The 13,553-nt window shown below is 54.8% G+C and overlaps 5 protein-coding genes across 5 annotated transcripts; 2 read left to right on the top strand and 3 right to left on the bottom strand.

Moving 5' to 3' along the window:
* Nucleotides 1-519: 519 nt before the first annotated feature.
* Nucleotides 520-2,391, bottom strand: QC761_605550 (uncharacterized protein; the record flags this gene model as incomplete). Its single annotated transcript, XM_062881002.1, has 1 exon — nt 520-2,391. One exon carries the CDS (start codon nt 2,389-2,391, stop codon nt 520-522), a length of 1,872 nt encoding a protein of 623 aa, XP_062729247.1.
* Nucleotides 2,392-2,745: 354 nt separating this feature from the next.
* QC761_605540 (uncharacterized protein) lies at nt 2,746-4,642 on the top strand (the record flags this gene model as incomplete). The annotated part of the gene is made up of 3 exons (XM_062881001.1): nt 2,746-3,200; nt 3,257-3,628; nt 3,695-4,642. The coding sequence occupies exons 1-3, from the start codon at nt 3,093-3,095 to the stop codon at nt 4,640-4,642; spliced, it is 1,428 nt and encodes a 475-aa protein (XP_062729246.1). The 5' UTR covers nt 2,746-3,092.
* A 119-nt stretch (nt 4,643-4,761) lies between these two features.
* Nucleotides 4,762-7,115, bottom strand: QC761_605530 (uncharacterized protein). Its single transcript, XM_062881000.1, has 2 exons — nt 6,788-7,115; nt 4,762-6,724 (listed from the first exon to the last, which is right to left on the bottom strand). Exons 1-2 carry the CDS (start codon nt 6,860-6,862, stop codon nt 4,955-4,957), a joined length of 1,845 nt encoding a protein of 614 aa, XP_062729245.1. The 5' UTR covers nt 6,863-7,115; the 3' UTR covers nt 4,762-4,954.
* A 168-nt stretch (nt 7,116-7,283) lies between these two features.
* On the top strand, nt 7,284-9,494 carry QC761_605520 (uncharacterized protein; the record flags this gene model as incomplete). The annotated part of the gene is made up of 2 exons (XM_062880999.1): nt 7,284-8,023; nt 8,100-9,494. Exons 1-2 carry the CDS (start codon nt 7,610-7,612, stop codon nt 9,492-9,494), a joined length of 1,809 nt encoding a protein of 602 aa, XP_062729244.1. The 5' UTR covers nt 7,284-7,609.
* A 517-nt stretch (nt 9,495-10,011) lies between these two features.
* Nucleotides 10,012-13,296, bottom strand: QC761_605510 (uncharacterized protein; the record flags this gene model as incomplete). The annotated part of the gene is made up of 1 exon (XM_062880998.1): nt 10,012-13,296. The coding sequence occupies one exon, from the start codon at nt 13,294-13,296 to the stop codon at nt 10,012-10,014; it is 3,285 nt and encodes a 1,094-aa protein (XP_062729243.1).
* Nucleotides 13,297-13,553: the final 257 nt, after the last annotated feature.

Genomic DNA, 13,553 nt, shown 5'->3' with positions numbered 1-13,553 from the left:
GGTGGTTAGGTTGTGCTGGGTGAGATAGAGCCTGACAAGAAGCTTACATGCATTTTCTTCTGGAAGGGGTGTTTGTGAGGGCAGATTCGAATGGCTAGGTATCGGAGGCGGCGAGATGGAGAGCGGGGCGAGAAATAGGGAGACTTACTTGGCTTGGGTAGGAGAGGTCGTTTATCATGATTGATTCACGTTTTGGATATTCAAGTCAATGTCTTTTGGGTTCCCCTAACCTTCCTTCGTTGGGTTTTTATAAAATTTCAGCTACCCACGCGGCGGCATTGCCTTTTGACGCTTTAATCCGGTCAACACATAAAGGCGATATACATAGATCGTTTCTCTCACTGCCAACTCATGGGGTTTTTTTTTTTAAAAAAAAAAAATGTCATCTAAACAAAAATAGCTACTGACCCAAGTTAACCTTTCGCCAGAAAAGAAGTAATAATGTGTATATACAGAAGAAGAAAAAAAAGGGGGGTATCAAAAGAAAGAAGAATATTCCAACCCAAACCACAACCCCATTCACATCTCTGTAATCATCCCCCCACCCCTCTCCAACCCCATCGCCCTATAAAACTCTGTATCCGTCACCCTCACCCCATCAACAGCATAATACGCCCCCTCCAAATGCTTATACTGCACCCCCTTCTCCTGCCCATCCTCCGGCGGGATAATCAGCTCATCCTTTGTAGACAACGCCATCACCTCCTTCCTCTGAGCCGGCGGGCTAGGCGGTTCCGACGACCCCGCCGCACTCAGCGGAGGAGGGGAAGAAACAGACGGAGACCTCGACTGTCCTCGCAACATTTTGGTATTGAGGTACTCCCTTTCCACGCTGTCGTAAGTAACAGGCATTTCCCCAGTATGATCGGGAGGATGGACCCAGTCCGGGTCTTGAAGTACAAGTCTAGATCTTTCGTCGTTGGTCATGGGGTCCAGACAGCGGATTGGGATCTCCAAGGGGAGGGTTCGATCCAGAGCGGTGTGGGGGGGTCCCATGCCGGCGATAATGTTGAAGATGCGGGGGATTTGGTGGGGGGCCATGTCCTGCAGCCACCAGACTCTGTCTGAGATGATGGTTGTGAAGGCGAGGTAGTGCGCGATCATGGTCAGGGCTGGGGGGCGGCGGTGGTGGGCTGAAGTGACGAATTCTCGGCCGAGAAAGGTGAAGAAGGTCATGACGCGCCAGATGAACATGTGGCTGTTGTGACCGGAGCGTCGGAGTTCTTTATAGACTGATCCGAGGACATGGAGGCATTCTCGGTAGCCTTCTAGAAAGGGGGTGTCGAGGGGGTCTTGGGTGTTGGCTAGATCGAGGAGGTAGGCGGGGCAGTGGCTGATGGAAGTTTTCATGTCGATGTCGGGGCGGAAGATGATTGGGAGGAGACCGGACTGGGCTAGGGTGGGCAGTTTGGTGACGTCGATGATGGCGCCGATGCCTCGCCAGATTGTCATCCAATCGAGGATCACGAGGGAGGTTGGACTCTCGTTGTTGTTGCGGAACATGTATGTTGACAGACCGGTGAGGAGGTATGCGCAGGCGATGAGGGCCGGGTAGGTCGACGCTTCGGCCTTTTCGACTGCTTTTCTGAAGCTCTCCAGGGCCTTGACCCGGTAGGCGAGCTCCTTGGAAGGTGGGATATGCATGTCGGGACGGCCGCCCGCCCGGTTAATGTGTTGAGCTGCCATGGCAAGGCAGGTGTTCATCAGGAACGGGTGGGCGAACGCGTGCTGGATCACGCCGGCCCTGAGGACGTGGTCAACCATGCGGTGCCGGAAAGGCCCAGAGGAGTAGGACGTGTAAGTGTTGTTGGTGTAGATCCAGAGGAGCCTCATCTCGAGTTCATCGCGCTCCATGGGGATGAACTCGGGCTCCTGAACCGGAGCCAGAGCTCGTCGGCGAGCGAGAGTCGTCGCAACAACAGCTGAGCTGCTGCTGTTAGCTGCCCCGCGATTGCGAGCTCCCGCCGCGGCGGTTGCTGTTGGTATGATGACTGGGTACACGCATCGATCGTTCCTGGCGGTACAGGCACGACATGACGGCTTTGCTTCGTCACATTTGACTTTTCTGGATTTGCAGTTCCGACAGCCGGTCCTGCTCTTTCTGTGCGGGCGTTTTGCGTGGTAGGGTTTCTCGACAACACCACCGGATGCTGAAGACGATGAAGCTGATGGCGTCGACGAGCTCATGGTGTTTCCGTCGCCGGGTCCACTACCCCCTCTCGGCGGCGGGCCCTCCTGGAGTTGTCGTTCACGGTCACGGTCACGGTCACGCTCCAGATCGGCCTTTGGTTGGAGGGTGGGGAGACGGCGAATCTGAGGTTGGGGTTGGTTGCTTGGAAGTGGTGTCTGCGCCGTGGAGGGCATCGTCACGTTTTGATGTTGCTTTTTCATGATGGAACGGACACTTGGAATCTTGTTCCTCCCAGCTAGAGTTCTCCGGAGGTTGCAACCCGCATATCAATTCTCTTGGATCCGGCCAGCCAGAGAAATTTCGGGGCCCCCGCGATTCTCATGGCGGCACGACGGCACCTGGGAAGGCCAAGAGGCTCCGTCGGTTGGCGCTGCACATCACCGATTCAACCTCAGCTGGGTCTAGTCCCGCTGCAAAGTTGGGGAAGGGCAATTTCAGGGATAGCACTCGGCCAGTTATTCGGCCCTGTGGCCCCATGGAGATGGAACGCGGAGAAATACTACGATCTATTCTGCACATTAGATCGATCTTCTTCTGATGACCTATGTGAAACACTTACCCCATGGCTCTGTTGGGTGCTGAAGATTCCTGGGATTTTGTGAATGCCTTCTCATTGATGATCTCCAATAGAAACGCTCGGGCTCCCGGGCACTGGCAAGCACCCGCGTTACAGCACCCAGCAGCCGACAGCCTGGAACAAGTGGAGCCGGACGGTAGGCCATCGCCCGGCTGGGATTAGGTAGGCCAGCTGGCAGCGCACTGACACCACCTTCAACAAACGCGCCGACGCGTTGGCACCTTGTAACGGCCATCTCTAGTGCGACAGCCCAACAAATTACCACTTCTTTTAGAACTAAAAAGGTCAATTGATCGTGAAGGGGACCGTTGCAGAGTTCAGACAATGACTGTACCAATATTCGAGCTCCCTGACGAGCTCAGGCTCAGCCTCATTACCAAACAGTTTCCTTGCAGAGAGCCCCAGATCAGAGCACTAGCTACACTTTTGAATGTAAGAGCATCTCACATAGGAGAGCTAGGATCTGAACACCGAGTTAACAAGCAAAGCCTAGCTCAGCACCATGTCGGAATCTGGTAGTCTATGGTACCGAAGCAACAGGTAAATCTGCCATCATAACCGCCCTCTTGGCCAGCCTTGACGGGGACTCGTTTAAACACGCCATTGTCAACTCGATAGAATGTATCACAGCTCGCCATCTGTACGAGACAGTCGTGGGCAAGGTGGCCGCCGCCGTGGAATGGGAGGCCGTCGCCCCAAGGTGCGAGTCAGTCTCACAGTTGACCGTCGAGCTCTCCAAGATGCTCAGGTACACCGAACGGCCAGACGGGTTCCGGTTCGTCCTTGTCTTTGACGGCATCGACCATCAACGAGAGGCACCTCACACCCTCCTCCCAGCACTAGCAAGACTATCAGAGATTGTAAGCCCCTCCCTCTACCACCCCCTATCCTCACTTCTGGTATAGCCACCCACTAACACCCCCTAGATCCCCTCCCTAACAACCCTCTTCATCCTCACCTCCCCCCCCCCAAACAACCTCCTCACAACCTTCACCCCCAACCTCCACTTCCCAACCTACACCAAACCCGAATTCATCACCATCCTCTCCCTCTCCCCTCCCCCCCCCATCACCCCCTCAACAACCCCAACCGAAACCCTCGACCTCTACACCCGCTTCCTCTCCGCCCTCCACGACTCCCTCTCCCGCCCCGCCTCCCGCACCCTCCCCTCTCTAGCCCAAGCAAGCCGAACCCTCTGGCCAAAATTCATCCAACCCATCCTCGCCCGAACCCACACCGTGAAAGAATTTTCCAAATTAATCGTCCTAGCGAGGGTTCACTTCCAGGATGAATCCCTCCTCGACCCAACCCTCTCCCTTTCTCCTTCTCCCACCACCACCACCACCACCCCCAATCCCACCATCAAAAAAACAACCGACCTCGCCACCCTCCTCCCTACCACCGCCCGCTTTTTGCTTCTATCAGCCTACCTCGCCTCCCACAACCCGACTAAATCAGACCTCACCCTCTTTTCCACTTTTCACCACGGGCGTAAACGTCGTCGGGGTGGGTTTACCGGGGGTCGAGCAAGAAAAAACGGGTATCAACACCGCAAGATTGCAAGGAAGCTGCTGGGGGCGCACGCGTTTGTTTTGGAGAGGATGCTGGCTATATTTATGGCTGTACGCACAGAGTGGGATCCGGCTAGTGGAGGGAGGATCAAAAATGGGATCGTTGAGGGGGAACAAGGGTTGGATAATGATATTTATATGAGTATCGCCACGCTGGCGAGCTTGAGGCTGTTGGTCAAGGTCGGGGGAGGGGGGGATGTGACGGATTTGGGGGGCAAGTGGAGGGTTGCGGTCGGGTGGGAGGTGGTTAGGGGGTTGGGGAGGTCGGTTGGGGTTGAGTTGGAGGAGTGGTTGGTTGAATAATAATAATAATAATAGATAGGCGGAATAGAGAGAGAGAGAGACTCTTGTATTTGGGTAGGTGGCTGTTGAATGGAAAGGTTTGGACTAGATACCAGCTTGGGTTGTAGTTGGGATATTTAGATTGTTCAGTACAAAGTTCAACCACAATCAGAGCCTCCATCTATCTATTCTACAATCAAGACCACTGAAGCATCAAAAAATGCGCTTATGCACCTGCAATCTAGTTATGTCCTACACTATTAAACAACCCAAACCCCCATGTTTACCAAACGCTAAACGCCAAGCCCCCCGTTTTGATGTACGAATCCGGCATCATCTCCTTCTCTCCCCCCTCCGTTCCTCGTCCCTCTTCTGCCTCTTCCTGCTCTCACTCGCAATAAAATCCGTCAAATCCTCCTCAAACTGGCTCTTGTTCCACTGCGCCCCCACCCCCTCCTCCCTCCTCCCCTGCTCATACCTCTTCTTCAGCTCCTCCTTGCTCACCCCCTCCTCCCTCACCAGCTGATCCGGATCAAGACTGACCTCCACATCCCCCGGCTTCTTCCTCTTCCTGCTCTCCTCATCCTCCCTCCCCAGCACCGGCAGCCCGGCCCCGTGTCTCCCCAAGTCGTACGTCTTATCCGAGCCAAAGAAGCCCTCCACTCTCGTTTGCCTTTCTGGGATGACGGTATACGCCGACCGTGGGTGTTCCTCCGTTTCGTAGCCCCTGCGGGACTGTTTCCGGAGATCGAATTCACCTCCCATGCTGGATTCAATACCAGAGGCGTCAGGGTGGAGTGCGCTGGCGTATCCGCCTGGAGTTTCGAGGCCGGTGGAAGTTTCGATCCCACCGGCCGGGATGTGGTCTCCGTCTTCCTCGTCCGAGTCTTCTTCCTCTTCTTCTTCGGATTCTTCCTCTTCCGACTCTTCGGCGGGGGGTTGGAGTTCTCCCCAAAGTGTGCGGTCAATTGGTTCCGCCGGGGTGATGTACGCTGCTGCTGCTGCTGCGGGCTGGCCTGGTTGAGCTGGTGCGCCCGTGGGGTACCCTGGCTGTCCCGGGACCATGAGGCCAAAAATATCGCCTCCGTAGAGGGGACGGTTGTATTCGTCTAGTGGGGGTTTGCCCCATTGACCAGGCTGGAAGCCCCAAGAAGCTCCTGGTGGGAGAGGGGCGTTCAAGCCCGGGATTTTGAGGGTTGGGTAAGACGGGGGAGGACCGATGCGTTGTTGCTGGAGGAGCCATGGGGGAGGAAAGCCTGGTTGCATCCCTAGAGCATCCCGGAGTCCTTCGCTGAGTTCGCCAGCCTTAAAGATCTTGTAGTCGGCCTCCCACTCTTTGCCTTCGTAGTAGACGTCACCGAATCGAGTCAGGTCTGGCTTGGTCTGGTGGCGGAAGAAGGCATCGTAGAGCTTTTGGTAGTCAATGTCGAGCTTGCCCATCTTGGGCTGTACTCTCTCTCGCTGCTTCTGCTTGAGGGTTTGCTCGGCCTGCTTCTCCAACACCGCATCTCGCATCTCGGTGATGCCCGTCTCGGCGATGAACTGGGGGAGCTTGAACGGCGGCTTCTCGATGCCACGCTTGCTGGAGAGGTACTCACGCTTCAACGACCAATGCCCAGGCACAGGAACAATATTGCGCTGCGCCTTGATTTGTACCAACAAACGTGGATCTGACGACGAGACATCGTTCCATTCCACCACCTCTGGGGTCCGCACGAGAGCCTTGAGCTCTGCGATGGAGAGCTTGTTGAGCTTTTTGCGCTTCTTCTTGGACATCTTTGGTTGCGCGTCTTCGTCTTCGCTGGGAATCTCGTCGTCCTGGTCAAAGAAGACCTCGCCCTTGTTGCCTGCGTTGGCCTCTTTTGCTACCTCGTCGTCGTCGTCCAGGCTCATGCCGTACTTTTCGAACGCTTTCTTGAAATCGGCGTAGGCGGGGTCGTCCAATGGGATTTCGTCGATGATGGGACCATCGGCGTCCATTTTTGAGTCTTCATCGCCATCCTTCTTGACTTCGAGATCGGCGACGGGTGTTTGGTCTTCTGGTAGAGATCCGTTTTCCCTTGGGGTGTCATCCTTGGTATCTTCTGGGGCTTTTGAGCCGTTCTGGGAGAAATAGTTAGAAATTGGGATTGTGTTGTGAACTGATGGATAGAAAACAGTACTGACCTCCACCTGTGCCTTTTTCTGCTCCTTCTTCTTTGCCCGGCGCATTTGGTTCTTGGTCATTTTTGGGGCCGCCATCTTGGACAGCTGTGAGCCGTCGGCTCTTGTTCGTCAGGGGGAAAAGCTTGATGATGTACTCGTGATGCGACTCGGATTTGGGCCGTGAAATGATGATATTGCTGTCGTAAAAGCAGTCGGGGGTGGTGATGATGGCCGGCGGGTGGAGTTTGACGCGCTATCAACGTCCTCGATTCATCAACGCCCAGCAATCAATCGCCATGCGGCGCGCCCCAAAACTTTTGAGAAAGAGGCAGGTCTTGGCTTGGCGGTGGCTGTTCGGGAGTGAACAAGGTGTGGCTGGTGCGCTCCGAAGGCTGGATGGAGACCCCCCTGCAGCGCGTGCTACTTCTGTGACAGTGATTGGAAGCGCCAAGAGAGCTTAATTGGCGGGATTCAAAACCGCCGCGCGCTGCATACATAGGTTGCCAATTGCCATCGACTCAAATTCTGTGTGATTGGTGATTGCTTCAGGCTATCAAACACAACTCTCTCTCATTTTCCTGCCTCTGCTGCTTGTGAACCGAGTTTGCCATGATTACTTGAAACTGGTTGATTTTTCAACAACACACTCGTTTGATTGATTGAACTTTTTTTTTTTTTTTTTCAACTTGCTTGTGACGTCTGTCAAGCCAAGTCCTGTACTTCCCACTCGCTTACGCCAACATCCCACGCCAACTGTCCAAGGATCCCAAGTACAGATATCGCTATAGATACGACTGAACAAAGTCCTTCTCTGTTCATACCTACACCAGACACCTGTGCGCGATGCCACACTCGACCTCGCACATGCGGGCACCGTCGCAGAACCGACTGTCCAACGCAAACGGTAGCCCGGCGCACAACGGTACAGAAAAGTTCCCCGACTTTGATGCCGCCCACGTTTTCGATTCGAGCGCGCCGAATGGAGGAGGAAGGCAGCAGCAACAGAATGGATACGGATACAGCAGGGAAAGTGCTACGCAACAACAACCAGAGCAACGTTGGCACGCCCACGCTCACGCCCGCCGCGACAGCAGAGTAAAATGGGCTCCCGGCGCCGCTTCCTCTCACGCATACGGCCATGCCAGGAAAAGGAGTAGCATCAGCACTGCCATCCACCGCATGCGCTCCGGGAGTATGAGCCAAAACGCCCACGAGATAGCCGACGCCCTCCGCGCTCCAGTATCATGGAAGCTCATTGTATGTCCAATGTCCCCTGTGTCCTCTTCTCCAGCTTGTGCCACCATGCTGATATGTCTTGTTGCCTGCTGTGTAGTCACTATGCATAATGTGGTACTGGTCCTCCGCCCTGACCAACACCTCCTCCAAGTCCATCCTCACGGCCTTTGACAAGCCCGCGACCCTTACCATCGTCCAATTCGGCTTTGTATCTTCCTACTGCCTCATCCTGTCAGGGCTCGCCTCCAAGTTCCCCAAACTACGAACCCTCATCCCAGCTCTCAAACATCCCATCCGATACCCATCCCGGGATGTAATCCGAACCACCCTCCCCCTGGCCGTCTTCCAAATCGGCGGCCATCTCCTCTCCTCCACCGCGACATCCAAGATTCCCGTCTCGCTAGTCCACACAATCAAGGGCCTCTCCCCGTTATTCACCGTCTTAGCCTACCGCTTCATCTTCGACATCCGCTACCCCCGCGCCACATACATCTCGCTCATCCCTCTCACCATTGGAGTCATGCTCGCCTGCTCCAGCAACAAGAGCCAATTCGGCGGCCAATTCCTCGGCATCCTCTACGCCCTCCTCGCAACCATCATATTCGTCACACAAAACATCTTTTCCAAGCGCTTGTTCAACGAAGCCGCCCGAGCGGAAGCAGAAGGGTTAGGAGTCCAGTCCAAGAAACTGGACAAGCTCAATCTCCTCTGCTACTCCTCAGGCATGGCCTTCATCTGCACCCTCCCCATCTGGTTCTGGTCGGAAGGGTTCCACATCCTTACTGATTTTTTGTATGATGGTTCAGTCGACTTGACGGTCTCACCAAACAGCTTTGATCACGGACGGTTGACGGTCGAGTACATTTTCAACGGAACTTTTCATTTTGGGCAGAATATCCTCGCGTTTGTGTTGTTGTCTACTGTGTCCCCGGTTACGTACTCGGTGGCTAGCTTGCTGAAGAGGGTGTTTGTCATTTTCATCACGCTGATTTGGTTCAGGAACCCGACGACGAGGGTGCAAGCTGTGGGGATTGGGCTGACGTTTTTGGGGTTGTGGATGTACGACCGGAGCAGTGAGAGGAATAAGGCGGATGCGAAGGCGAGGCGGTTGACGGGGGATAATTTGAAGGGGGTGGAGGGGGGGATTTTGCCTTTGAGTGTGAAGCATAATGGTGGCATCACGGCGTCGCCGCAAGAGATGAATGGGGTTTTTGGGAGGGGTGGGTATGGGTATACGAATGGGAGGGTGTCGTCTCCTAACCTCGTGCCTCCGGCTTCGAGCAGCGGGGTAGGGGTCGTTGTTAATGGCGACAGTAAGAAGTCGGATGATTATGTTGCTGGGGGGAATGGGGGGAAGGGGAGGAACAGGGGGGCGAGTAATGCGGCCGCTGCCTGGCTGGCTCCTGGGACTAGGGCGGAGGAGACATGGCGGGCGGGGGATGGGGGGACGAATAGTGGTGGTGTTGAGGGGAGTTTAGTCGCTGCGAGGTGATGAAGATGATTAAGGGTTATGATGATGGGATGGGAATGGTTTTCTCGGCTCTTTTTTTTTTTCTTTCTTTGGATTCATGATTGGGGTTGTAGAATTATTGTAGTCTTTTTTAGTAGCATTCATGTTTTTTTTTTTTGGTTCAGGTTCATGTATCTCTGGGGAATCTGTGCTTGAATTGCTGTTCCGGAAAATGGATGTTGGGTTTGAACGAGGTAAGAAAGCTTGACGGAGCTGTGTGCATCAGGGGTAGGTAAACCAATCTTATAACCAGGGTCGAACAAAGCCTGTGAGATCGAGTGTAGTCGTGTTATTTACAATTCCGCTGAATTGCAATATATACAAAGTTTCCCAATCCAATACACCAAATTGTATATATATACTTTTCAAACTTTTCCGCTTTCCCCGTGATTCCTTTGCCGTACCCTATGCCACCGTTCCCCCCATTTATTTATACCCTTTCTTGTTACAGCTATTCATACAGTCACCCCCTCGCTTTTGTCTTGTTCAACCCCCTGATCTAAACCCCAGTAACAACCTGCCTAACCCTAACCTCCTCCGTCCCCACCACCTTCCCATCCCCCACAACCTCAAACCCCATTCCCCTCTTCTTTTTCTTCCTCCTCCCCGAATCCCCATACTGCTCATCAAACTTCCTAATAGCCTTCAAACTATCCATATCCTCCGAAATACTGGCGCTAATCTCCCTCAGCCCCTTCTCAAAGTGCTTCCTCGTCAGCACCCTCTTCTCCGGATACTCATAAACCTCCTCCACCCCCCCCTCCCGCACCCTCTTCTCGGGAAACACTGAAACCTCCTCCACTTTCCCCTCCGCCTTCTCCCCTTCCGGTAGCTTAGCAGCCCGTTCCCTCTCCCAAGCCTCCTTATCCCTCACCTCCTGCCTCACCGCCTCCATGGCCGCCGACACACACAGATTCTTCAGGTCAGAGCCGGAATACAAATCCGTCTCCTTCGCCAGTTGGGCCAGGTCGACATCCTCTGCGAGTACCTCCTCCTTTAGCATAACCCCCAGAATCTTCTCCCTCTCCGGGCCAAGGGGCAGGTCAACGAGTATCTTCCTCGGCAGCCGCCGCAAGACCGCCTCGTCGAGGTCAAAGGGGCGGTTGGTGGCTACCATTATGAAGGCGCGCATGTCAGACATTCCGTCCCATTCTCGGAGAAACTGCGTGATTGTTTCCCGGTGGGCGGTTCGACCAGGTGTGTTATGCCTCGCACCCAACAAGGCGTCGGCTTCATCAAGGAAGATAACCATGGGGGCTAACTTGCGAGCGAGAGAAAAGATCGCACGGACGTTCTTCTCTGATTGACCCAGCCACATGTCGTTGATGGACGCGGCGGAGACCTCGAGCATGTTTGCGCCCGATTCTTTGGCTACTGCTTTGGCGAGGAGGGTCTTGCCTGTTCCCGGGGGGCCGTAGAGCAAGCAACCCGGGATGCGCTCAGTCTTGAGCACGCCATAAGTAAAAGCTTCTGGGCGGGTGAGGGAGAGGGAGGTGAGTCCGATGAGGGATTCTTTTGTCTCTTGCGGGACGATGATGTTGTCAAACGTTGTGTGGATGTCCTCCGCGTTGATCAGGCCAGAGGCGAGCTTCTTCTCGTGCTGGTCGAGGTCCTTGGACAAGAGACCGCCCGGAAGAGTCCCTGATGGGCCGTTGGACTGCTGCCCAAACTCGTCTGAGGGGCCCCCAGAGAAGAAATTGGGCATTTGAGGCGACCGTGGTGTGAAGAGTGGCGAGTAGTAAGGTGGCTTGACGGCAGGGACAATCTTTTTCCAATGCTCATCCCTTTCAGACATAAAGTCCAAGACATGCTTCAGATGATCGAACGAAAAGCGCTTGAGACCTGGCTTCCTGACCCCAACAAGCAAGGTGGCGACCCGGTATACCCACTGGGCATCAAAAACATGCTGTTTAAGCAGGTTCACAAGCCTCTTGTCCTTCTCGGTCCCTGTCCAGTTCATGTATAACAAAGGCTTGTTACGGAGTAATTGCCTGTGGAAGATGACATCGGCATCAGCACCCATCATGGCTTGCACCATCTCCCCGATGTTCATCAAGTTGTCCAGCACATTCTCCGAAGCTCCCTCCTCGTGTTGATGCTCGTGAGAATAAAACGGAATGATATGCGTCCCCTCACGGCCAATCTCTGCAATTTGATCCCGCCACTGCCCCCCCGAGTTCTTCAACTCGCTCGCCGAAGAAGCCACAATCACCGCCCTCCTCCCATTATGCCACATCCGATCAACAATCGTCCTGATCTTGTTCAGAAGCGAGCTCTGCAGCGCCCCAATCTCGACATAATCATGAATATGCACAATCAGATCCCTCTGCTCCGTCTCCCCATCTCTCATCCCCCGTTTGACATCCGCCGCCTCGATCAATGCACTCAGCGCATTCGTAAGCTTGAGATCATCCCACTTCCCATCCAGTCCCATCCCCGCCGTGCTCTCCCCCCTCGAAGAAAAATACGACCTCAACCTCGAAGGCAAAGCAACAGCCACCATCCCCGCCATCCCCCCTTCCTCCCCTTCCGCATCCGCCCTCGCCACAGTCCTCCCGTTCATCTCCGCGGCCGCATACCCCAGCATCGACAACGACCCCCGGTTCAGATACAAATTCTGCCCCATATGCTTCCCCAGCATCCTCCCCAAATCCATCGCACTCAGGTGCACCACATCCGCCGCGAGCTCAGTCGCAATATCATCCACCACCTCCATCGGAACCGCCATCCCCTTACGATTCAAAACCGTGAAAAGCTGCACCGGCCTCCGCGCCTCACTTTTCATCCCGCCCATCCCCGGCGGCGGCGGGGTATGCAACTGCGACCTCACCGCCGCAAGCAACTCCCTGCAAACAGAATACTCCGACTCGGGCTTTTTAGACAATGGACTCTCAAACAATAAACTTTTCACCGTCTCCCCCCCATGCGCCTCAAGATACTCCCGCGCCTCCTTCTGCAACCTCCCCTCCTCCCAGCTCACAAGCCGTTCATACTGATCCGTCACCAACTCCCTCAGCTCCCTCACATCAAGCACCTTCTCGGGCGTATCCGTCGGCTTATGCCCCAAGGCAACCACCTGCAAGAAGGCGGCATTGTACACCCTCTGAAACCTCCCCACCAGCCTATCCAGCACCTCCTTATCCCCCGCCAGTTCCACCATCCTTGACTTGTAGTACTCGGCTGCTTTCTCCGACAAGGCCTGCTCGTTGATCTCGGCTTCTGTTTCGGACAGTATGCGCTCTTGGTCCTCGCTTAGGAGGGGGAAGAGTAGCGTGTCGAGGGATCCGAGGGGGCGGTCTTCATAAAGGGAGACATTGTTCTCGAGGAAGAACTCGTCTGGTTCGAGCTGGGGGATTTCCTCGACGCGGGGGATGCGGTTTGCACGGGCGCGAGCGGAGCCATACCCGGAGGTGCGGAGTTGGGCTCTTTTGGCGGCTGCGGCGATAGCTGCTGCGGAGGAGGTTTCTGGCGCAGGGGCGGGCTCCGTTTCGGTAGGTTTGTTGTTTTCGGGTTGTTGCTCGGGTTTGTTCTTGTCGTTGGTGGTGTCGTTCTTGGGGGGGTTCTCCTCTGTTGCTGCTGGAGGAGGGTTGTTCTCTCCATCTTCGGGCCTGGCGAGAGAAGAAGGGGAGGTATGGAACCCTCTCTTTACTGTCCGATGTGGTAACGCTCCATGATGCTGGATGTGAAATGCGGAGGCGGCAGCAACGCGGGGCAGTACTTGTCGACTTGGAGCAGCAACACCAGCCTTTGCCGACAGGAGGGCTCTCGCCCCGGCGACAGGCATGGGAGGCGGCAAAAATTATTTTTTTAAAAAAAAAGCAGAAGAAAAAAGGGAAAGGCTTAGTTGACCCTCGGTGCAGACGTCATGCGGTTCGGGCAGAAAGAATAGTCGATGTAAAAAAGGTCCAATTGGGCTTGATATCCTGCTATATTGGCGGCCGGGTTAACTGGTGGCCAACCGTTATACACCAGAAAAACTAGTGGCTATTATCGAGGCGAGTGCCGTTGAGGGAAAATGGATTGTTGCTAACGGCGGATATC

Source organism: Podospora bellae-mahoneyi, chromosome 6 (genome assembly GCF_035222275.1).
Source record: "Podospora bellae-mahoneyi strain CBS 112042 chromosome 6, whole genome shotgun sequence".
Lineage (NCBI taxonomy): Eukaryota > Fungi > Ascomycota > Sordariomycetes > Sordariales > Podosporaceae > Podospora > Podospora bellae-mahoneyi.
This window is presented reverse-complemented; position numbering and strand designations above follow the sequence as displayed.

Excerpts from the sequence above, each read along its gene's own strand:
- QC761_605530 (XM_062881000.1), bottom strand. The coding sequence starts at position 6,862 with ATGGCGGCCCCAAAAATGACCAAGAACCAAATGCGCCGGGCAAAGAAG. Across the intron at positions 6,725-6,787 it reads AGAAAAAGGCACAGGTGGAG|AACGGCTCAAAAGCCCCAGA; the intron begins GTCAGTACTGTT and ends TATTTCTCCCAG.